Here is a 24,894-nt window from a genome sequence, read left to right on the forward strand (position 1 = left end):
AAATATTAATAAAAGGTGTAAGAAGAGAAATTCTTGCACAGTTATAAGAAAACGAACAGTTAAATTCTGAGCTGCATGACTTTTTTTTTTTTTTTTTTTTTTTGTGGTACGCGGGCCTCTCACTGTTGTGGCCTCTCCCGTTGTGGAGCACAGGCTCCGGACGCGCAGGCTCAGCGGCCATGGCTCGCGGGCCTAGCCGCTCCGTGGCATGTGGGATCTTCCTGGACTGGGGCACGAATCCGTGTCCCCTGCATCGGCAGGCAGACTCTCAACCACTGCGCCACCAGGGAAGCCCTGCATGACTTTTTATAATTCATAATCTGACACAAAAATGCCTAGCTGGGATATCTTTTATTTGCCTCTTGACTCTACTGCAGTACAAAGAACATCATTTGTAGTTAATCAAATTTATTTCTCATTTTTACATAAGAGTGATAGTTAAGCACACTTTAGACATGTGAAAAACATTTTTACCTTTATTATCTTTATCCATTTTAGAAAGGAAGATACATGTGCAGGCTCAATCACAAGAAAATAGATTTATACTGAGTAATGTAGAAGATATCTTACCTGATCTGTTGTAGTGATATGGGCATTTTAATTTGCTGATAATAATCAGGGTATTTTTTCTTTGAAGGCAAATGGAAAAAAGGTTCAGCTATTAGCTGCCCTTGGTTATTCCGACAGCTCCTAACTGTGTCGTAAAGCTGATAAAAAGGATTTGAAACATCCATAAATGAAGTAATGCTCTCTGCTTCCGACTCTCCTTCTTCGTAACGTGCAGCTACAAAGACATAAAAGATATTTATAAGGGACAGCAGAAACTAACACAACACTGTAAAGCAATTATACTCCAATAAAGATGTTAAAAAAAAAGATATTTATAAGGGGAAGAAACAAACATTTTTTTAAGCTCGTTTAACAACCTTCCAGATTATGTTATATGTATGTTTGAGAATACTGTTTTGTATGTTTGAGAATACTTGTTTTAAAAGAATAGTCTCTAGGTTTCATAAAGATGCTGTTAGTAATGCTTAGTAAAATTGTTATGTTTACTCAGAGAAATGTTACACAGAAATAGAATAGAATGTTACATGGTAAAAGTTATACCATCTTTAAAAGATTACAAAATAGTTTCTCTGCCATCTTCTGAGACTCCTTGCTTATGTGTGCTTGGACAAGAAAAGGAGCAAGTAGCCATTCTCAGATCTCAGAACTAAAGTGACAGCATGTAGCTTAGGATAGTATAAATATAGACGGGGCTGAAACTGACAGATGTGATTTAGCTTTAAGTCTCTTTGACTTTGCCCCACTGATCTATAGCATCCCTTAGGAATGATGTTTTCCTTTATTGAGAAAATTTTCAGGTAGAAGCTAATCATAAGAACACCAAAACAAAACATGTAATCACTTCTACAGAAATACAAAATATATTGCTTATTTCTCTGAACTCTTAAACAGTATATAACGACCTGATTAAAATGTTTTCTTAAGAGATCAGGATAACCAAAATCACTATGTGTTCCCATGTTAGGTATGATAATCACTTATTAAGTACTTAGTTATTTATTAAGAGCTTGATAAGCACCACCCTCAGGAAATCCTAACATCACCACACAGAACAGGTATTGTCATTTCTTTTCCAAATGAGAAAACTGGGTATGAGGAGCTGATGACTGGCCAAAGTCAGCTAGCCTGTAGAGCAGTTGAGAAGGGATTTGGATTTAAGTCATGGAGCTAGAAGACAGAATTTGAAACTATGTAGTCTTTTCTGACTCCATTACCTAGAATCTTTTCATAAAGCTCTTGCACATCTTTTATTGAATTTAAACCTAGGTATATGTTTTATTGCTACTATAAACTGTATCTTCTTAAAAAATTACATTTTCTTTTTATGGCTGATTCCGGAAATGAAGATTTTTTTTTTCTTTTCTCTCCTTTTTTTTGTGGCTGTGCTGGGTCTTCGTTGCTGCACGCGGGCTTTTCTCTAGTAACGGTGAGCTGGAGCTACTCTTCATCACGATGCGCGGGCTTCTCATTGCGGTGGCTTCTCTTGTGGAGCAGGGCTCTAGGCGCGCGAGCTTCAGTTGCAGCACGCGGGTTCAGTAGCTGCGGCATGCGGGCCCCAGAGCACATGGGCTTCAGTAGCTGTGGCGTGCAGGCTTAGTAGTTGTGTCGTGTGGGCTCTAGAGCACGCGGGCTAGGTAGTTGTGGCGCACGGGCTCAGTAGTTGTGGCGCACAGGCTTGGTTGCCCTGCAGCATGTGGGATCTTCCTGGACCAGGGATTGAACCTGTGTCTCCTACATTGGGAGACGGATTCTTAACCTCTGGACCACCAGGGAAGTCCGAAGTAGATTTCTGTATAATAATCTTACATTAGCATTTTATTATTCTTATTAATTCTAATAATTTATCTGTAGTATTTTTTTAAATTTTTATTTATTATTTTTGGCTGTGTTGGGTCTTCGTTTCTGTGCGAGGGCTTTCTCTAGTTGCGGCGAGCAGGGGCCACTCTTCATCGCGGTGCGTGGGCCTCTCACTGTTGCGGCCTCTCTTGTTGTGGAGCATAGGCTCCAGACGCGCAGGCTCAGTAGTTGTGGCTCACGGGTCTAGTTGCTCTGTGGCATGTGGGATCTTCCCAGACCAGGGCTCGAACCCGTGTCCCCTGCATTGGCAGGCAGATTCTCAACCATTGCGCCACCAGGGAAGCCCCGTCTGTAGTTTTTTAACTAGAAAACTCAAAAAATAATCTATCAACTGCAATCCTTATAAATCCTTCTTTTCTGATCCTTATAACTTCACTGTTATCAGTGTATGCTGGCTAGTACTTTGACCAAGAGGTAACAACATTCTTAACTTTGTTTCTTATGGTAGGGGGAATGCTACAAATACTTCTCCAATGAAAATGGAGGTGCCCTGTATCAAGTTAGGAAAGATCCCCTTCTATTCTTAGTTTGCTAAGCTTTTATCATGAATGGGAACTGAAGCATTAATCAAATGCATTTGCTAAGCCAATAGTACGGTTTTGCTCCTTTAATCTACCAATGTAGTGAATAATACTTTTTTCTAATGTTGAACTAACATTACATTCACATTACATTACATTACATTTATTCCTGGAATAAACCCAATTGTGTTATCATGTATTATCTTTCATATATACTGCTAGATACAGTGTGTTTATATTTTGTTTAGTTTTGGTTTTATATCAGATTCAAAGAATGAATTGGGAGGGGCTTCCCTGGTGGCGCAGTGGTTGAGAGTCCGCCTGCCGATGCAGGGGACACGGGTTCGTGCCCCGGTCTGGGAAGATCCCACATGCCGTGGAGTGGCTGGGCCTGTGAGCCATGGCCGCTGAGCCTGCGCGTCCAGAGCCTGTGCTCTGCAACGGGAGAGGCCACAACAGTGAGAGGCCTGCGTACCGCAAAAAAAAAAAAAAAAAAAAAAAAGAATGAATTGGGGAGCTCTTTTTTATTCACTGCTGGGGTTTATGTATAATTCTGTTCCTTGAATGTCTGGCCTGGTGTTTTCTATGCAGGAATATTTGTAAGTAGTAATTTAATTTCTTTAATGGTGATATAACTAATCAGGCTTTTTATTCTTGAATCAGTTTTTAGGCATTTATCATTTTCTAGGAATTTATCCATTCATCTAAATTTTCAAATTTGTTTGCATTATGCTGTTCTTACATTCTTTTTTTATTCTCTGTATGCTCCCCCTTTCCCCTAATATTTTTTGTTTGTGCCTTCTGTTTCTTGATAATCTCACTACAGATTTACCTATTTTATTAACTGCTGTAACAGAAAAACTTGGACTTTATTGATCTTTTCCATTATAGACTTCCTTTCTAATGAATTAACTTCTGCTCTTTATCTTCTTTTTTCTAACATCTCTGCTCTTCTTATTATTTACTTATGTTGGATACTTATTAGTTCACTGACTTTCAGCTGCTTTTCTTTCTAAACAGAAGCAGTCAGACCTGTAAATTTCCTTCTGAAGTATCACTGTAACTGCACCTCCACTGTTTTGATACGCATTATTTTCATTGTTATTGTTCAGTTTCAAGTAATTAAACTTCTATTATAATTACTCCTTTTAAAAATTGTATCTTTGGGACTTCCCTGGTGGTCCAGTCGGTAAGACTCTGTGCTTCCAATGCAGGGGCCCGGGTCCGATCCCTGGTCAGGGAACTAGCATGCATGCAGGCCACAACTAAGAGCCTGCATCCCACAATTAAGAGCCTGCATGCTGTAGCGAAAATCCGTGTGCTGCAACTAAGACCCAGAGCAGCCAAAATAAATAAATACCTATTAAAAAAAATTAATATCTTTTCATTATTAGTTGCTATCATAGCTGCATTGTGCTCAGAAACATGGTCTCTATAATACCCGATCTTTCAAATTTGTTGAAATTTGTTTCATGGCTAAGTACATGGTCAATTTTTGTAATATTCCATGTGAACCAGGGAAGAACATGTATTCTCTAATTGTAGAATACTTGTCTGTTATAACCATCTTGTTGTGGTAGGCTGAACGATAGGTCCCCACATACAACCATGTCCTAATCCACAGAACCTGTGAATATTACCTTATATGGCAAAAGAAACTTTGCAGATATGATTGAGAGGAATTTTGAGTGTGGGAGATTATACTGGATTAATCTCTGGGCACTAAACATAATCACAAGGGTCTTTACGAAAGGCAGGCAAGAAGGCCAAAGGAGGAAGGAGACGGGGTGACAGATGCAGACTGGAGTGCTGCGTCCTGAATGGCGAGGAAAGGGCCGTGGAATACAGGTAGCTCTAGAAACTGGAAAAGGCAAGGAAGTGTATTATCCCCTAAAGCCTCCAGAAGGAACACTAGCCTGCCAACAACCTGATTTTAGACTTCTGACATCCAGAACTGAAGAGAATAAATTTGTGTGGTCTTAAGCCAGTTAAGTTTGTGGTAATTTGTTTTGTTTTAGCAGCAATAGGGAACAAATACACTTGTGAGGAAGTGTATTCATGTCTTCTGTCTTCACTGTTTTGGCTGTTTATCTAGCAATTGAGAGAAGCAGGCTCCCACTCTAAGGGCAATGTTTTCACTTTCTCCAAGAAGTTCCATCTGTTTGTTTCATGTATTTTGAGCCCTTTTATAATTTATCTTCCTCATACAATAAACCTTTTATCATTATGAGGTGAATCCATTTTATCTTTGGAAATGCATTGTTTGAAAGTCCATTTTAAGAGAAATCAACATAACTACCCTTTGGTTATTATTTGCCAGGTATATCTTTTTCCATCCTTTGACATTCAACTTTCCAGTACACAGTTTTATATTGAAGATGTATCTCTTGTAACTAGCATATAATCTGATTTTTTAAATATACAATCTGGAACTGTCTTAATTGGAAAATTTAGGCCACTAACACTGATTTCTGATATAATTTTTGGAGTTGTTTCTATTTATCCCACTTTTTCTATGTTTCCTTTTGCCTTCTTGCCTTATTTTGTGTTGGTGGGAGAAGACTGTAAGCTTTATCTGTTTTTTCTTTTTCTATTGCTCACTTCGTTCCTCTTCTTATAGTGACTGTGGATGGGTGCTCTTCTCCACCTCCTTCTCCACCCGCTTAGGGACATGCAGTGTGGTTTGCCTCTAAAACAAATCACCTCAAGAAGCCAGGCCACACTTTGAATTCTTTTGCCTTCTTTCCATCAGCTCTTTCTTGTTGCTCCAAGATCATGAGTTATCCTTTCTTTGTTATTTTCACTGTACCTCCCCCTAAGTTGTTTCCAGGAGCAGGAAGTAGAAAACCAAATATATTAAAACCTCAACTAAATTAAGGATAAACAGGTTCTGAATAACAGCCTGAAGAATCTACTACATACAAAGTTGGTTGGCATCTACTTTGTTCTCTAATACCTGAGGTTACTAAATTAAGAATCCTCTTGTGACAAAGGTACTATTTATTAGGAAAAAAAGAACAATAAATGCTTTTTAAGAATTTTGTAAGTGGTATAGTCTTCCTTCTATTCGTTATACTACTATAAGGTTAATGAAGTAACCAAATGTTAGAAGGAAACCTAAACATAACATATGTGTCACTTTTACAGTTAGCACAAAACAAAGATAATGAAGAGATAAATTTTCTTTCAATTTTTGATAAGGCCCAATTTAAGTTAAAAAAAATTTAATTCTGTAGATGAGTGTCAAAAAATTAAATTCGTACTCCAGCAGTCTAGAGTAATTATGAAATTCCATAGACTGGGGACTTCCCTGGTGGCACAGTGGTTAAGAATCCGCCTGCCAATGCAGGGGACACAAGTTCGAGCCCTGGTCCAGGAAGATCTCACATGCCGTGGAGCAACTAAGCCTGTGCGCCACAACTACTGAGGCTACACTCTACAGCCTACGAGCCACAACTACTGAGCCCCCACACGCCTAGAGCCCGTGCTCCACAAGAGAAGCCACCGCAATGAGAAGTCCGAGCACCGCAATGAAGAGTAGCCCCCACTCGCCACAACTAGAGAAAGCCCACACGCAGCAACAAAGACCCAACGCAGCCAAAAATAAATAAATAAATATTTTTAAAAAAGGAAATTCCATAGACTTAGTAGAAAATAAGACATAGCTAGAAAAATCTCTCGTGTCACACCTGATTATAAAATCAAAACAGTAATTTCATAAAATGAATTGTATATCTACATATAAAAAGTATTTACAGTAAAATAAAAAAATATTATATCACGCTTAGGAGAAAGACAATGAAATCAAATATACCTCTACAGCTGTTACTTTTTACAAACTGTGTACTTCTACACGGATTCCTAGTGCCCAATGCCCTTTGTTTCACTTGTTTAAATGAGAATTCTGCTCTGATCATAATTTACAGCTATCTTTAAATCATAAGCTCTAGGTGAGAAAAAATTATAGTCTACTGAAAATATAAGCCTGGAAATCTAAGATGATGTGAATGTCTCCCTGGGATTTCCTGATGGTGTCACTAGCACTCACTATCATCATAGGTTTGAAACCAGAATCTGCTAAGGCTATCAAACTAATTGATTTTGCACAAATATTTATTTACTTTGATACATGCTTTAACACGAAATAAAGCAGTAATAAGCTCTCGATAAGTTTGCCAACCAAGAGTTCAATTAAAATGTAACAAAACAGGTATGTACTCCAAAAACAGACAAACTCCCGGCCAGACCAAAATAACTATAATTTTCCTTAACCAGAAGGATCCACTGAGACGCCACTTAACTAGTCACAACTTAATGCCTACCAGCTAAAGCAGCATCCTCTTCACTTTCTGAGCCATACTGAAGTGCCATGGTAATTGCTGATAAACGACCCCCTTGGACTGCTCGTTTATTACTACAAAGAAAAACAAGCAATTAGAAGGCAGGGAAAGATGTTATAATAATTTGGCTACTTTATAGGAAGTAGGGACTGTTAACAAGGCATTCACATCAAAGAAAGAGTTTCTATTCAACTGCCTCCTCAATTTACTTTGTACTTTTTATATTCCCCACAATCAATCTTAACCAAGATGACTAATTTTTTTCTCTTAGAAAAGAGGGAGTGGTGGTAGAAAGCCTAAAGCAGGCTACTTGCAATTTGTTTTTTACTTAAATGCAGCACTACTCCTTTTTTAATGAAAAATAAAGATTCATTCATAATTGCTGGTTAAATATGCTCAGATTTTACAATGAAAACAAATTCTATTATGAACACAAAATCTTTCAGCATTTTACCTCACGATTTACTGGTAATATTAAACTCTACCTGACAAACAACTTCTGCTTAAGTGTTTTCTCAGAGGTGAGGTCAGGCCTACTATACCTTTTAAGTAAGATATCTGACAACAAATTCTCATAATAACCCAACTACACCCAAAAATATTACTTCAAGATAGTCATCAAGAAAATGCTAGCATGCTTATCCTCATAAACATGGGTCAGCTCTCAGACTAAACACACTCTCTCTCACCGGTAGTACTTGTTAGTGGGATTTCTCTCTTCACCAAGGCTGCCTTTACTGTGCGAAGGACCTGTCAGCCTGGCTGCAGCCAAATTTGATGGAGTCCTATCCAGAGACAAGGTTAAAAAAAACTCAGAAAACTGACAGCTGAAATCAGAATGCTGAATAACAAAAAGGAAACAACCATTTTCTTTTTCTTTTCTTAAAAAGAAACACTCAGGGACTTCCCTGGTGGTCCAGTGGTTAATACTTCACGCTTCCACTGCAGGGACCCCGGGTTCCATCCCTGGTCAGGGAACTAAGATCCCACATGCCACACGGCGTGGCAGAAAAAACAAACAAAACAACACAAATATTTCTGAGTCTCTACTGTGCAGGAGGCTTTGCTCCAAAATCTGGGACTCTGTGGAAAAGCATAAACCAGGGCTGATCCCAGACAGCTTATGGTCACCACAGTGACCATAGGATTTAGTAACACAGCAAATGTCTGGGTCAGAAGAAAGCTTCAAAAGTAGCCAATCAATCTTCCCATTTCAGGTAGGAGGAAATGGAATCCCAGAAGTAAAAGACTTGTTCAAAGTCACAGTCCTAGCACAAGGTAAGCTAGGGTGAGACTTCAGATCTCCTGATACCTGGCTAAATATTCTTACTGCAAATATAAATATATACTACTATACATCACATACAAATGTAATATTACAGGCATACATTGTTTTATCTCGCTTTGCTTTATTAAACTTCGCAGATACTGCATTTTTTACAAATTAAAGGTTTGTGGCAACTCTGAATCAAGCAAGTCTTTCGGCACCATTTTTACAACAGCATTTGCTCACTTTGCATCTCTGTGTCACATTTTGGTAATTCTTGCAATATCTCAAACCTTTCCATTATTATTATATTTGTTGTGGTGATCTGTGATCAGTGATCTCTGTTGTTATTATTGTAATTATTTGGGGGTACCATGAACCACACCCATATGAGACAGCAAACTTAATAAACGTTGTGTGTGTTCTGACTGCTCCACCGACCAGCTATTCCCTCGTCTTTCTCCCTCTCCTCAGGCCTCCCTATTTCCTGGGACACAACAATGCTGAAATTAGGCCAATTAATAACCCTACACTGGCCTCTAAGCATTCAAGGGAAAGGAAGAGTTGCATGTTTCTCGGTTTCAATCAAAAGCTACAAATGACTAAGCTCAGTGAGGAAGGCATGCTGAAAGTTGAGACAGGCTGGAAACTAGGCCTCTTGCACCAGTTAGCCAAGTTACGAAAGCAAAGGAAAAGTTCTTGAAGGAAATTAAAAGTGCTACTCCAGTGAACACAGGAATGATAACACAGTAAAACAGCCTTATTGCTGATACGAAGAAACTGTTAGATAGAAGGTCAAACCACCTACAACATTCCCTTAAGCCAATGCCTAATCCAGAGCAAGGCCCTAACTCTCTTCAGAGAGGTGAGGAAGCTGCAGAATCAAAGTCTGAAGCTAGCAGAGTTTGGTTCATGAGGTTTAAGGAAAGAAGTCATCTCTATAAAAGTGCAAGGTGAAGCAGCAAGTACTGATATAGAAGCTGCAGCAAGTTATCCAGAAGATTTAGCTAAGATTATTAATAAAAGTAGCTATAACTAAACAACAGATTTTCAGTGTAGACGAAACATACTTATCATGGAAGATGCCATCCAAGGCTTTCACACCTAAAGAGGAGAAGTCAATGTCTGGTTTCAAAGTTTCAAAGGACAGGCTGACTCTCTTGTTAGGGCTAATGTAGCTGATGACTTTAAGCTGAAGCCAGTGCTCATTTACTATTCTGAAAAATCCTAGGGCCCTTAAGAATTATGCTAAATCTACTCTGCCTGTGCTCAACAAATGGAGCAACAAAGCCTGGATGACAGCACATCTGTTTACAACATGGTTTACTGAATATTTTAAGCCTGCTGTTGAGACCTACTGCTCAGAAAGAAAGATCTGGAAAATAGTACTGCTCACTGAAAATGTACCCGGTCACCCAAGAGCTCTAATGGAGATGCACGAGATTTGTGTTGTTTTCATGTCTGCTGACACAACATCCATTCTGTAGCTCGGGGACCAAGAAGTAATTTCAACTTTCAAGTCTTATTATTTAAGAAATACATTTCGTAAGGCTACAGCTGCCACAGACGGTGATTCCTCTGATGGATCTGGGCAAATTCAATTGAAAACTTTCTGGAAAGGATTCATTTATTCCAGATGCCATTAAGTACATCTGTGATTCATGGAAAGAACATGAACATTAACAGAAGTTTAGAAAAAGTGGGTTCCAACCCTCATGGGTGACTTTGAGGGGTTTAAGACTTTAAACTACAGATGGGGTGGAAACCGCAAGAGAACTAGAATTAGAAATAGAGCCTGAAGATGTGACTGAACTGCTACAATCTCATGATAAAACTTCAACAGTTGAGGACATTGCTTCATATGGATGAGTAGAGAAAGTAGTTTCTTTAGACGGAATCTACTCCTGGTGAAGATGCTATGAAGATTGTTGAAACAACAACAAAGGATTTAGAATATTACATAAACTTAGCTGATAAAGCAGCGTCAGGATTTGAGAGGACTGACTCCAATTTTGAAAGAAGTTCTGTGGGTAAAATGCCATCAAACAGCATCGCATGCTACAGAGAAATCATTAGTGAAAAGAAGAGAGAACTGATGGGGCAAACGACACTGCTGTGTTGTTTTAGGAAACCGCCACAGCCACCCCAGCCTTCAGCAACCACCACCCTGACCAGCCAGCAGCATTAACAGAGGCAACACCCTCCACCAGCACAAAGACTACAACTTGCTGAAGGCTCAGACGATGGTTAGCATTTTTAAGCAATAAAGTGTTTTTAAATTAAGGCATATACACTGGTTTTTTAGACCTAATGCTACTGCACATTTAACTACAGTATACTGTGCATATAACTTTTTTTTTTTGCATATAACTTTTATATGCACTGGGAAACCAAAAAATTGTGTGACTCACTTTAGTGTGATATTCATTTTAATTGCAATAGTCTGGAAATGAACCTGCAGTATCTCCAAGGTATGCCTGTACATATATTTATATAGTACACGTTATATCTTTAATATACATTACACACAATGTGATATATAATATATATGTATTTGTATAAGGCAATAGAAGTATATAGCAGTGTTAAGTCTTAAAAATTGTTTCTTTTTAAATAAAGCCCTTCAGCTGCAATGAAGGGACTGGGTAAGAGTTAACACTACTCTCTTCAGAATCACATTATCAACTGTAAATGTAATCTTGAAATGCAACATGCATCTTACTTTCCACTATACTGAGAAAATTTGGCAAATAATAAAGGTACAAGGATTTTAGACATTTTTTTAACCTACCTCATCCGAAGGCTTGACTTAGTCATTTCATGATGTTCAATTTCTGCCTTTTTCATGTAAAATATTTTCTTAATAGAATTTGCATCCTGTTAAGATAAAATTACTTGGCTTAGAAAAAGTATAGAGAAAACGGGCAGTTTAAAATGCCCGCAATCATGTACTGGACACTTTCTACGGCACTCCTTCCATCTGGAGTAGACTTCCATTCAATATCCAGAAAGCTGCATCCTCTAACCTTTCCACAAGCCTCCAAAACATCTCCATAATTAAATACAAGTTGAAAAGCCACCTAGCTCTTTCACAATTATTCAGGTAAGAGACAAAGACCTAATGCTGAACAGGGAAAAGCAGGGGTGAAAATACAATGAACTCTACCTGTGTACACTAACCTTAAAACTGAAACAAAGGTCCACTTCTAAGATTAAAGATTAGGCATGTAAATTTAGGATGAATATACTTGCTTAAATTAACAGCATATATCAAATTCAAGTTTCCCTTCACTCCAAAATTTAGTTTAGGAAAATTAATCAGACCAAGAAGTAAAATTCTTAACTGCATCAACAAACAATTAGTACTACACTATTAAAATGTCCTATCAAGGATTAAGAATACGAGGATTTCATTCCTGATTTCCACTCAAAGTTTCTTAAAAAGATACAAGATAAAAGTTAAAATTAACTACCAAAAGAAACTGAATCAGCATTCTGTAAATCTAAATGATTTTACTCCCAAAAGATTTTCTGACCATCCTTTGCTAAGTTCCCAATGATATATTATTAATTCTAGAAATTTCTACAAGCAACTGTCATTACAGTTCATTATGTAGAAGGACTACAAAACTTCCAGGAGAGAACTGCAAAGCAATGAAATAGTCATTTTACTTTGTGTACTATACTACATAGATTGATTTTTATATCAGTGGGGTTTAAATGCAGGGACTACATCAATATTTAACTACAAAGTGGATCAAAAATAAACCTTGTCTGGCACAGAGAAAGACATACAGATGAATGGATTAGAACCAAGAATCCAGAAATAAACCCACACATCTAGAGTCAACTGATTTTCAACAGGGTTGCCAAGACAATTCAATGGGGAAAGAATAGTCTTTTCAACATAAGGCGCTGGGACAAATGAATACTCCATGGCAAAGGAATGTGGACTCCTAACTCACGCCTACCTCATGTATATAAAAATTAATTCAAAATGGCTCAAAGATCTAAATGTAAGAGCTAAACTATAAAATTCTTAGAAGAAAACGTAGGTGTAAATCTTTGCAGCCTTGGATTAGGTAATGGTTTCTTAGATAAGACACTAAAAGCACAAGCAACCTAAGAAAATAACAGACAAACTGGACTGAACCAAAATTAAATACTTTATTAAAATTAAAGACTTTTTTTTTTTTTTGCAGCACCACTCAGCATGAGGGATCTTAAGTTTCCCGACCAGGGATGAAACCCATGCCCCCTGCAGTGGAAGCACAGTGTCCTAACCACTGGACTGCCAGGGAATTCCCAAAATAAAAAACTTTTGTGCAGCAAAGGATACTATCGCGAAAATGAAAAGACAATCCATAGAATGGGAGAAAATACTTGTAAATCATATGTCTGGTCTAATGTCCAGACTATGCAAAGGACTCTAACAACTCAACTTTTTATTAAAAGACAGATAACCCAATTAAAAAATGGGCTGAAGATCTGAACAGACTTTTTTTTTTTAAAGAAGACATATGAATGGCCAATATGCACATGAAAAGATACTCAACATCACTAATCATTAGAAAATGCTAATCAGGGAGTTCCCTGGTGGCCTAGTGGTTAGGATTCCGGGTTTTTACTGCCATGGCCTGAGTTCATTCCCTGGTGGGGGAACTGAGGTCATGCAAGCTGCATGGCACAGCCAAAAAAAAAAAATGCTAATCAAAACCATAATGAGGGGGCTTCCCTGGTGGCGCAGTGGTTGAGAGTCCGCCTGCTGATGCAGGGGACACGGGTTCGTGCCCCGGTCCGGGAGGATCCTACATGCCGCGGAGTGGCTGGGCCCGTGAGCCATGGCCGCTGAGCCTGCGCATCCGGAGCCTGTGCTCCGCAATGGGAGAGGCTACAACAGTGAGAGGCCTGCATACCACAAAACAACAACAACAACAAAAAAACCCATAATGAGATAGTACTTCATACCCACTAGAATGGCTATAATAAAACCAAAAATAGAAACAAGCATTGGTGAGGATGTAGAGAAATTACATTTGCACATTGCTAGTGGGAATGTTGGTGCAGTGGCTTGAAAAACAATTTGGTGGCGACTTCCCTGGTGGCGCAGTGGTTAAGGATCCGCCTGTCAATGCAGGGGACACGGGTTTGAGCCCTGGTCTGGGAAGATCCCACATGCCGCGGAGCAACTAGGCCCGTGCGCCACAACTACTGAGCCTGTGCTCTAGACCCCGTGAGCCACAACTACTGAGCCCACGCACCCTAGAGCCCACGTGCCGCAACTACTGAGCCTGCATGCCTCAACTACTGAAGCCCACGTGCCTAGAGCCCATGCTCCACAACAAGAGAAGCCCACACACTGCAATGAAGAGTAGCCCCCACTTGCCACAACTGGAGAAAGCCTGAGTGCAGCAACGAAGACCCAATGCAGCCAAAACAAAACAAAACAAACAAAAAAACCAAAAACACAACAATTTGGTGGTTCCTCAAACAAATTAAAAATATAGTTACCATGTGGCCCAGCAATTCCATTCCTAGGTATGTATTCAAGAAAAATAAAAATACATGTCTGCATAAAAACTTATACACTGGGCTTCCCTGGTGGCACACTGGTGGAGAATCCACCTGCTAATGCAGGGGACACAGGTTCAAGCCCTGGTCCAGGAAGATCCCACATGCCGCGGAGCAACTAAGCCCATGCGCCACAACCACTGAGCCTGTGCTCTAGAGCCCGCGAGCCACAACTACTGGAGCCTGCAAGCCACAACTACTGAAGCCCGCGTGCGTAGAGCCCGTGCTCTGCAACAAGAGAAGCCACCACAATGAGAAGCCCGCGCACCACAATGAAGAGTAGCCCCTGCTCACCACAATTAGAGAAAGCCCATGCGCAGCAACAAAGACCCAACACAGCCAAAAATAAATAAATAAATAAATTTATTAAAAAAAAAAAACAAACTTATACGTGAATGCTCATAGCAGCATTATTTATAATAGCCCCAAAGTGGAAGTAACCCAATGCCTAGCAACTGATGAACGGGTAAATGAAACATGATATATACATTTAATTGAATACTATTTGGGAATAAAAAGAAATACATGCTACAAAATGAATACCTTGAAAACATGATGCTAAGTGAAAGAAACCAGTCACAAAGGACCACAAATTGAATAATTCCATTTATATGAAATGTTGAGAATAGGCAAATTCACAGAGACAGAAAGTAGACTGGTGGTTGCCTAAGGTTAGGGAGGTTGGGAGGAAATGGAGAGTGACTGCTAATTCATTGTAGTGATGGCTACACAACTTGGTGAATATACTAAAAGCCATTAAATTATACACTTTGGGTAAAATGTATAGTATGTGCATTTTGTCTCAATAAAGTTGTTATATAAAAATATTGGTCTCAGGCTTCCCTGGTGGCACAGTGGTTGAGAGTCCACCTGCCAATGCAGGGGAAACGGGTTTGTGCCCCAGTCCGGGAAGATCCCACATGCCGCGGAGCGGCTGGGCCCGTGAGCCATGGCCACTGAGCCTGCGTGTCCAGAGCCTGTGCTCCGCAACGGGAGAGGCCACAACAGTGAGAGGCCCGCGTACCACAAAAAAAAACAAGAACAAAAATATTGGTCTCTACTCTTATCAATGAAAGCAACAACAACAAAACTGACCTTGAATACTTGAGAACCAGGCTCATTATAAGTTTTGGCATTTTTTGCTAGGAGATCTATATCTTTGGCCATTGCATGAACACTCTTGTAGCTTCCATTCTATAGTAAACAACAAAATATAGCAGTTCCTCTTAAGCAACATGAACTTTAAAAAAAAAAAACTCTACGTAATTTTAAACTGTCACCATATTCTAAGACTTCATTGGAAAGTACACATGTGAACAATATATAAAGTCATCTTCTCTTTTATAAACTATTACTATGGTCCACTTACAAAACAGTTTTTGAGATAGATAACAAAACCAGAGCTACACTATTCTCATAAAAACAACTTATACTTTTTAAGAAATCAAAAAAGGTAAAAGTTGTTTTATTTAGCAAACATATAGTGTTTACTGTGCCAACCACTGTTCTAAATGCTTCATGAATACTAATTCATTAAAGAGTATAGACTTTGGAGCCAGACTGTCTGGATTCAAATCCTAACTTTTCTCATTAGTTGATGACTCAGGCAAGTGACTTACCATCTCTGTGCTTCAGTTTTCTTATCTTTAAAATGGGAATAATAACAGTATCTACCTCATAGAGGTGTTATAAGAATTAATTAGCTAACACATAGGAATTCTATCTAGGTGGGTGTTACTTGCTGCTATCACTGCTGGAGACACAGGGAGGGGGGCACTCAAAGAGAACAAAGTCTCTATTTTCACTAACCTTACACTCTTAATGTCTGTTGTAGGTAACTTTTACTCTGAGATATACTAAAACTATTTGAAAGCAAATAAAAATAAACAACAAAGCTTTTGTTCCCAATGTACCTTTCACAATCAGAAATGGCGATGACCAATGCACTTTAATTTTTGTCCTAAGGTCAAGATTTACTATGCCAATGAAAATTTTCCTTTCCTTCCTACAGAAAAAAATGCAAAAGGGACGCGGTGTTTACTCCTCCAACGCTATACTCAGTAACATCTCTAATTTATTTACATTATATTGCTAGTAACTCCTTACAGAGATACCTGCTTCTCTGTTTTTCTAAAAGGCCCTAAAAAATGACCACAGGCCAATCTGCCCTAAATGATGTTATTTTTACATATGGTCACCTTCATACCTGTATCCTCTGGGCAATGGTCTTGAGGTCTATAGGCTCCTTAATTATTGCATAATAGTCTGGATATTGCTGGAAGACAAAACCCAAGCATGCTTAATAAGTAAAAGTATCCAGCTAATGAGAAAACAAGGAAGTATACTGACTATCTGTTAATCAATTGAGCAGCTTTGTGAGATTAAGGCTAAAGACACAGTTATACAGCATATTGTTTGTTATATTTGAAGCAGAAAGCATTTGATTTTTACAAGCTTCATGAGATACCCAACAGCATGTTGTAGGACTTTACAGGTAGTATTGGGTAATTATCATTATATAACTAATACACCACAACTTAATGTTTTTAAATTTTCTAAATTCACAGATCACACAATTTTAAATTTAAGATCCCAAGATATCTATGCCAGGAAATGAAGCAAATGAACGTTTTTGAAGGGCTTATTATAAACTTTTAATTTAGCAATCTAAATAGCACAATTATATCCTATTTCATATAAAATACTAAGGATCTACAAGAAGTCAGGTTGCAAGATTTGTTAGCTTCAGGTCTACCTTAATGCTTCTCCTTATCTCAGTCAAAATAAAACACATTTTCAATGAAAATACATTAAAGAATCAAAGCAAAATTATAAACAATTTCTGATTTCTTATCAAATATTAGCTCAACAAAAGAAAAAGAGTTAAACATGTTAGAAGAATATACTCGAAGGGTTTCACAAAGCCTGGAGTTCATTCACTGCCCTGAGTCTTTCCTACAGGTTTTATTCCTTGGAGAAAATAATTGAAGTCAACCAAAAATCAAAAGTTGGTCTCTTCAGTGGGGGACAAGTATCGAGGAAAGTCAGACTGTGCTCTCCAGGTTCTTCCTACCTGTTCAAATCCTTGGAGCCCAAAAAAACAAAAACAACAACAACGAGAGACCACAGCGTTCACTCAATTACTGGGCTAAAGGGATGATCTCATTTCATCTGATCCCTCAGCTTACCCCTCTCTATTTTCTTAACCCTACTCCTTTTCTTCCTTAGATCAAACCCCTTGCCTGCCCCTTCTCTTCAACAATTCTACTTCTGAGAAACAATTCAGAAGACAAATTATGGCAGAGACGCCCAGGCTAGGGTACAGCATAAACCAAGTTGTTGGCCCAGGTATTCCCAATCTACCTCTCCCACTTAGCCAGTCTCACTCAGGAAAGATTTATAAAGGAAAGGAAAGGAAAGGAAAGACCTTCCAGGTCTCAGTCCTTGTTGTCTTTCAAACTGTCACACCCCAAGGGACCAATGGGAATCTGCTTTCCCATATCAATTCCTGCTGCATGGTGTCCCTGAAAACCCTCCCAGAATGGGGGAACTGGGTAGTAATGTTTTAGTCACCCAACTCACCCTTGATGGCTTGATCACTACTGACTGTATCATGCAGAGTAAGAATAAATCCTGAGTAAAGACTGTACTCTTTTCTTATTTCTTTATTGTGGTAAAAAATACATAAAATTTACCATTTAAACTTTTTAAGTATACAGTTCAGTGGCTTTAAATACATTCACATTATTGTGCAACCATCACCATCATCCATCTCCAGAACTTTTCACCTTCCCAAACTGAAACTCCATACCCATTAAACAACAGCTATCCACCTTCCCCTCCTGTCATCCCCTGGAAACCACAATTTTACTTTTTCTCTCTATGAATTTGGCTACTCTAAGTACCTCCTTGAAACAGGAATCATACAATATTTGTTCTTTTGTGACAGGCTTATTTCACTTAGCATAATGTGTTCAGGGTTCATTCTTACTGCAGCATGGGTCAGAATTTCATTCTTCTTAAAGGCTGAATAATACTCCATTGTCTGTATATACATTTTATTTATTCATTCACATGTAGAGGAACACCTGGGTTGCTTCCATGTTTCAGCTATTGTGAATAATACTGCTATGAACATGGTTGTACAAATACCTCTTTGAGACCTTGCTTACACTCTTTTGGTATATATCCAAAGTAGAATTGCTGTATCATATGATAATTCTATGTTTCATTTTTGAAGAACTGTCTTACTGGTTTTTTCTTTCCTTGAAATTTTAAATGTATAACCAATATAATCATTATATTTTTCTAATCAGATCCATGCTTAGGACAGCAGTGGTCAGATATGCTTTATTTCTAACGTTGTAATTGTCCTACAACTAGTCACATTGTAAATAACTAGTCTTGTTGATGACTGATGGGTAAAGTTGCATGCTACCCAGCAGTCAACAAGCACTTCTAGCAAACCTCTGACATGCTGGGTTCCAATTACGTGGCAGGGACACAAACGAAAATATGTCAGTCCTTGTCCTTAAGAGTTAGATAAAAAAAAGAGAATGGTCACAATGGAGTTAAGCATTACAGTAGAGTACTTCTAAAAGTATATCTTTATCTAGAAATATAAGAATGCAGAGGCCACAGAAATTTTTGTAGTTCCAAAGGCTAAAGTGGAACTTTAGCTATGCTAATTGCTTCTTGGATGTGAAGCCACAAGGGGTTCTAACACTTTTAAAGGGTTTCATTGGTCTAGAAACCCTCTTCCTCTTTGGGGTAGAAGAGTACTTATTAGGTCTCTCTCTCTTCTTTATCACCAGACGATCAAAGAGAACTAAGAGAGGAAGAACTCATTTATCTTCCTCTCATTCTGTCTCCTGAGTAGAGAATGTGGCTTCTCTTTTATAAATAAAAGGTTTAGTTTAGCTGCTTATTTTATCTTTTTCTCCCCCCTCCCCTATTTGATCATTTAAGAATTACTAATCTTAGAAAGAACCCAAATGTCCACCAACAAATGAATGGATAAACAAAAAGTAGTAATATGTGGTATATACATACAATGGATTCAGTCTTAAAGAGGAAGGAAATCCTGACACATACTACAACGTGGATAAACTACACTAAGTGAAATAAGCCAGACACAAAAGAACAAATACTGCATGATTCCTCTTAAATGAGGTACTTAGAGTAGTCAAATTCATAGAAGCAGAACTGTGGTTTCCAGGGACTGGCAGGAGGGAAAAGTGGAGAGTTATTGTTTAATGGGTAGGAAAATGAAAAAGTTCTGGAGATGGATGGTAGTGATAATTGCACAACAATATGAATGTACTTAATGCCACTGAACTGTACACTTAAAATGGTTAAAAGGTAAATCTTATGTTATTGTATATTTTACGATCACAGAAACAAAAAACAAAATGAATTACCAATCAAAAAAACAAAAACACAATTTAAAAAAAAATCCACAACCTTTTGCTGAAGTAAAATGACAGAACATATCCTATGTGCTTACTGCTGAGGCCATGAGGAGGATCTGTTGGCTATCTCCAATGCCTTGCATTAGCCTTACCTTATTTACTAAGAACTAACAGAATTTCTGAAGTACTTAAAAAACAAAAACAAAAAACACTTTAATCCACCTGTGTTCAACTGCATCACTTACCACTTTAGAAGGCAGTTTCTGAAAAAGTTCGCTAATGAGACGTCCTGATGGATTTGTGGCTACAACTATGGCTTCAAGAAGCTGCTCCAGGATCTCCTTCAAGTAACTTGGAGAAGACTGGGGAGAGGCGGTTGTAAGGAATGAGAGAGGGAAGAAATATGTACCTTGGTGAGAGAAATCCAAAAATAAATGCTGATATTAAACAGCTTCTAAAATTTTACAGCTAATTCAAAAGAGCAACTTCTAAACAATACTTATTTTAAGTACAATTTTCAAGAATACCACAGAAATTCTCTGATGCTGGTCACGAGGGGTTACACTCCCAGGACAGCATATTTGAAACTAATGAGGCCACTCATATTATTTCAGTAACTAAATCCTTTGAATCAGGTCCTTTTACTGAACTCTATTCACAGCAAACACTGCAACCGTGAAGTTAAAGTGCCACATGTGTGAAATGATGGAAATGCATACCTTTCAAGGGTCTGAGTAACTGAGATGGAGAAAACGTGCCCCATGATACCTGTCCATTTCTGTATCTGCTGTTCACGTCTACTGAAATCTTGGTATTCTGGTGGAACAACTAAATACTTCTGGAACTACATACTTTTAACTATGGGGTGCTCTGCCAGATCTAACAACCGAATTCAAGTTATATCAAAATTGAATGGAGATTAAGCCAATTGATGCAATCACCTCTGCTCTCCACACTGGCTGGCTTACTCCTACCTTAGTCACTGTTTCAATATGGGAAAAGATATGTCCCAAAGAGTAGGTGGACAGGGAGGGTCTAAGTCTGAAGCCAGTTTCTAGAGCAGCAGTCCCCAAGCTTTTTGGCCCCAGGGACTGGTTTCGTGGAAGAAAATTTTTCCACGGATGGGGAGGGTGGGTGGTCAGGTGGTAATGCGAGCAATGCAGAGGATGGTTCAGGTGGTAACGAGAGCAATGGGGAGCGGCAGATGGAAGCGTCGCTCGCTCGCCTGCCGCTCACCTCCTGTTGTGCAGCCTGGTTCCTAACAGGCCATGGACCCCTGTTCTACAGTCAGAAATGGGATGTCTCAGTCAAGGTTTATATTAAATAGTATTTTAAGTCCAAACCATGTTTTGGGCATATAAAGTAAAGATTAATGGTTAATTCTGGTTTAAATCATAAAAGCACTAGTATTTTTGTCCTAATCCAACAGAAGTCTTATTTAGTAAAGTCTCAATTTTAAAGTCCAACATTAAGCCCAGAGAGAGGGTACTGACATCTCTTGAGCCTACCAGCACAACACCTGGCAAACAGACACGCAATAAATATTTAACATATAAGATATGTGATTAGCTGAGACTCACCAACCACCTAAGCTTAGAGAAGAACCAAGATAACACTGATGAAAGCAGACGAAAATATTCGTGTTTAAGTCATTTACTTACTAGTTAAAACATGACACTACAGAGTAAGCTTCAAAGAGGTGAGTTATGTCCTGCAGCCAAGATTCCTCTTCTCCCAACCCAACCAGCTACTTTGGAAAAATGTTGCAGATGACAAAGGGAGCAGGGAGTATGAATGCATTCACATAACTTATTCTTTGGGTGTCTTACTATTTAGTTGCAGAAGAGAGATGCAATTCCTTTTACTGTTCTTTTTCCTCTTTTTAAACATGTGTGTTCATTCAGCAAGTATTTTTCAGTACCTACATGTCGGGCAGAGTCTAGATGCCAGAATAGGTAAACAAGGTGATATCTTTTGTGGAGCTATCATTTTACTTGAGGAAGACAGAAAGTAAACACATAAACTAATTCTAAATACGTTATTTCACATATAGTGATAAAAACTATAGATCACAGAACAGAGTGATGTGATGATGGGAAAGGAGGAGCACAGAGCAAACAATTTGACAGAGTGGTTAGGAAAGTCTTCTCTCAGTTTTTTTTTTTTTTTTTTTTTTTGTGGTACGGGGGCCTCTCACTGTTGTGGCCTCTCCCGTTGCAGAGCACAGGCTCCGGACACGCAGGCTCAGCGGCCATGGCTCACGGGCCCAGCCGCTCCGCGGCACGTGGGATCCTCCCGGACCAGGGCACGAACCCACGTCCCCTGCATCGGCAGGTGGACTCTCAACCACTGCGCCACCAGGGAAGCCCCTTCTCCCAGTTTACATTATTTTAAGTGATGTTAGAATAATGCAGAAGACATAGTCACAGGCAGAGTCAAAGGAAGCAGAAGTAAGAGCAACTGCAAAATTCCAGAGGCAGGAACACAGCTGGCATGTTCTAGGAACCAGCCTAACCCACAAAAATATTCCTAACTAAAGTGACTTCATCAACTTTCCAACTTTCAATCACAACACTGCCTACCCTTACAAAATATCTCAATATAGCAATACTGGACCAGTCCTTGATAATATGAAGATTCTCTTTAAAACTGAGCAGGAAATATGCATTAATGTAAGAGCAATTCATGAAAGCAACCATGCATGTTACATGTAGTGCAGGATGTCCTAGAATCCCTTGTAACTGGAATGGGGCTCGCTGGCTGCGTGTTCCTTTACCCTCCCACTTACCAACACAACTGCACAGAAAGCCCACCTGCCCACAGTGGCCAAGAGAAATCACAGGCAGGGGCCTCATCCACCTCCCAGTAGCCTATCTATCACCTATTCCAGTGGCACACTTACTCCTTCAGTCACTGTGCCTTGATTGTCTTGCCCATCTTCATCATCATCTTCATCATCTGCTTCTCCTTTCTGAACAAACTCATTTCTTGTTCGAAGGTACAAATCCCAGAGTTTGCAAGCAGCTTTATATTCAGGAGAATCTGGCTGTACATTAGCAAGGAGAAGAGAAAAAAAATATCACTTTAGTATTTTATTGTAAATCAGTTACTACTTTTAAAGCATCCTGTTCCAGCAGATTGGTATTCTAAGACATAACTTTGAAAACTCTATTACAAATTTAAAAATTCTTACGAGTAAAAGATACATGGGCCTCAATTCCTCTTCTGAAGAACTAAGTGTATGTTTTAAAGGCATTCTGGAATGAAATTATTTTATTTATTTATGCCCTATCTCATTACAGAAAAACTTGAAGAAAAAAATAAATGATTTGCTAAATAAAGGCTAATTATTACTAATACACTAAGAACGGCAATTTAAAGGATAAGACCCAGCTTAAGGGATACAAGACTAAAGGACAGAAGCTAATGATTGTCCTGATTATCACTTCTATTTTTAAACTATTTAACACCTTATTTGAATATTTTCTTTTCCTGAAGTATGGTGGGGATAAACTAACTGAAACTTTCCAGTAAGAACAATGCTGGGGGACTTCCCTGGTGGTCCAGTGGCTAAGACTCTGTGCTCCTAATGCAGGGGGCCCGGGTTTGATCCCTGGTCAGAGAACTAGATCCCACATGCCACAGTTAAAGATCCCTTGTGCTACAACAAAGACCCCCCACGCCACAACTAAGACCCGGTACAGCCAAATAAATAAATAAATATTTTTAAAAAAGAAAAAGAATAATGCTGGATGCAATGTTAAACAAAGAGTAAAGCTTTAAAAATGTATCCGTGTGCTGCCAATAAGGAGTAAGCAATGTTCATAAAAGCAAGAATAGAGTAAAAGCAGGAACCCGGATGAACAAGAACACTGCCTTCACCTGAAGGCACCTATAAGACAAGATAACCTAACCTTTAGTTTTCAAGCCTCCTTGAGGCTGCAAGGACAAGAAATAAAGGCCAGGGTCTGCCCAAAGCTGGGAATCCAAAGGCCATGGATGCAGTGTAACTGGGAATTCAAAACAATTCAGTTTCTCTGTTGCCAGGGAAAAGGAAGACTACTGACCTCAACCTCCACCCAGCTAAACCCATGGCACTTTGGAGAGAAGAGAGGCATGAGAGGAATCTCCTCTGAGAACTCTTCACCATAAGCTAGCCCTAACGAAGAGAGGCCAGGTGCCTGGGATGAGCAACAAATCTTCTCTAGATGAACCCAACTTCAATCTAAGCCTAAGTCTCCCTATAGATAAAGTTCCAAGAAATATAAGTTCATAGTCAAAATTCATGAAACACACAAGAATAAGAATCACAAGAGGACTTCCCTGGTGGTGCAGTGGTAGAGAATCTGTCTGCTAATGCAGGGGACATGGTTTCGATCCCTGGTCTGGGAAGATCCCACATGCCGAGGAGCAACAAGCCCACCCACCACAACTACTGAGCCTGCACTCTAGAGCCTACGCACCACGACTACAGAGCCCACGTGCTGCAGCTTCTGAAGCCTGCGTGCCTAGAGCCCATGCTCCACAATGAGAAGCCACCGCAATGAGAAGCCCACGCACCGCAACGAAGAGTAGCCCCCGCTTGCCACAACCAGAGAAAGCCCATGTACAGCAACAAAGACCCAGTGCAGCCAAATATCAAAGGGAAAAAATAAGAAAAGAGTCACAAGAGAAAGCTAGCAGAAATGACAGCAAAAACACATGCAAATAATTCAGATATTGAATTATCTGCTACAGAATAAAAAATATGTTGAAAACGTTTAAAGAATAGGACTGAAGACATAAGCAATCCCCAAAATAGAAACTACTTCGAAAATAAGAAAAATATAAACATTAAAATGTAAGAACTCAATAGATTGGTTTAAGAGCAGATTTCAAAGAAAAATATAAGAACTGGGGGCTTCCCTCGTGGCACAGTGGTTAAGAATCCGCCTGCCAATGGAGGGGACACAGGTTTGAGCCCTGGTCCAGGAAGATCCCACATGCTGCTGAGCAACTAAGCCCGTGCGCCACAACTACTGAGCCTGTGCTCTAGACCCCGTGAGCCACAACTACTGAAGCCCGTGCACCACAACTACTGAAGCCCGTGTGCCTACAGCCCGTGCTCTGCAACAAGAGAAGCCACTGCAATGAGAAGCCCGTGTACTGCAATGAAGATCCAATGCAGCCAAATATAAATAAATTAATTAAAAATATATATACATTAAAAAAAAAGAAAAACATAAGAACTAAAAATATGACCTAAAAAGCAATAGTGACACAAAAAAGGGGACTACAAAAAGTTAAGAGAAATGGAAACCTAAGAGAGTTCTAATATAACATCCAGTCACAGTTCTACAAGAAGAGAGAATGGGGAA

General features: G+C 39.1%; 1 protein-coding gene across 10 annotated transcripts in view; it reads right to left on the minus strand.

Moving 5' to 3' along the window:
• Positions 1-24,894, minus strand: part of PBRM1 (polybromo 1) — a gene marked incomplete at its 5' end in the record, with an annotated part of 101,696 nt that overhangs the window by 64,291 nt on the left and 12,511 nt on the right. For all 10 annotated transcript variants that reach the window (XM_082663154.1, XM_082663149.1, XM_082663147.1 and 7 more), the window contains 8 exons: positions 571-784; positions 7,271-7,362; positions 7,978-8,073; positions 11,347-11,432; positions 15,222-15,320; positions 16,333-16,401; positions 19,783-19,899; positions 22,440-22,583. In XM_082663154.1, coding sequence (XP_082519280.1) covers positions 571-784; positions 7,271-7,362; positions 7,978-8,073; positions 11,347-11,432; positions 15,222-15,320; positions 16,333-16,401; positions 19,783-19,899; positions 22,440-22,583 — 917 coding nt within the window. The remainder of the gene's footprint in view (positions 1-570; positions 785-7,270; positions 7,363-7,977; positions 8,074-11,346; positions 11,433-15,221; positions 15,321-16,332; positions 16,402-19,782; positions 19,900-22,439; positions 22,584-24,894) is intronic.

The sequence above is a fragment of the Grampus griseus genome, assembly GCF_964374135.1.
Source record: "Grampus griseus genome assembly, chromosome: 10".
In the NCBI taxonomy this organism is placed as follows: Eukaryota; Metazoa; Chordata; class Mammalia; order Artiodactyla; family Delphinidae; genus Grampus; species Grampus griseus.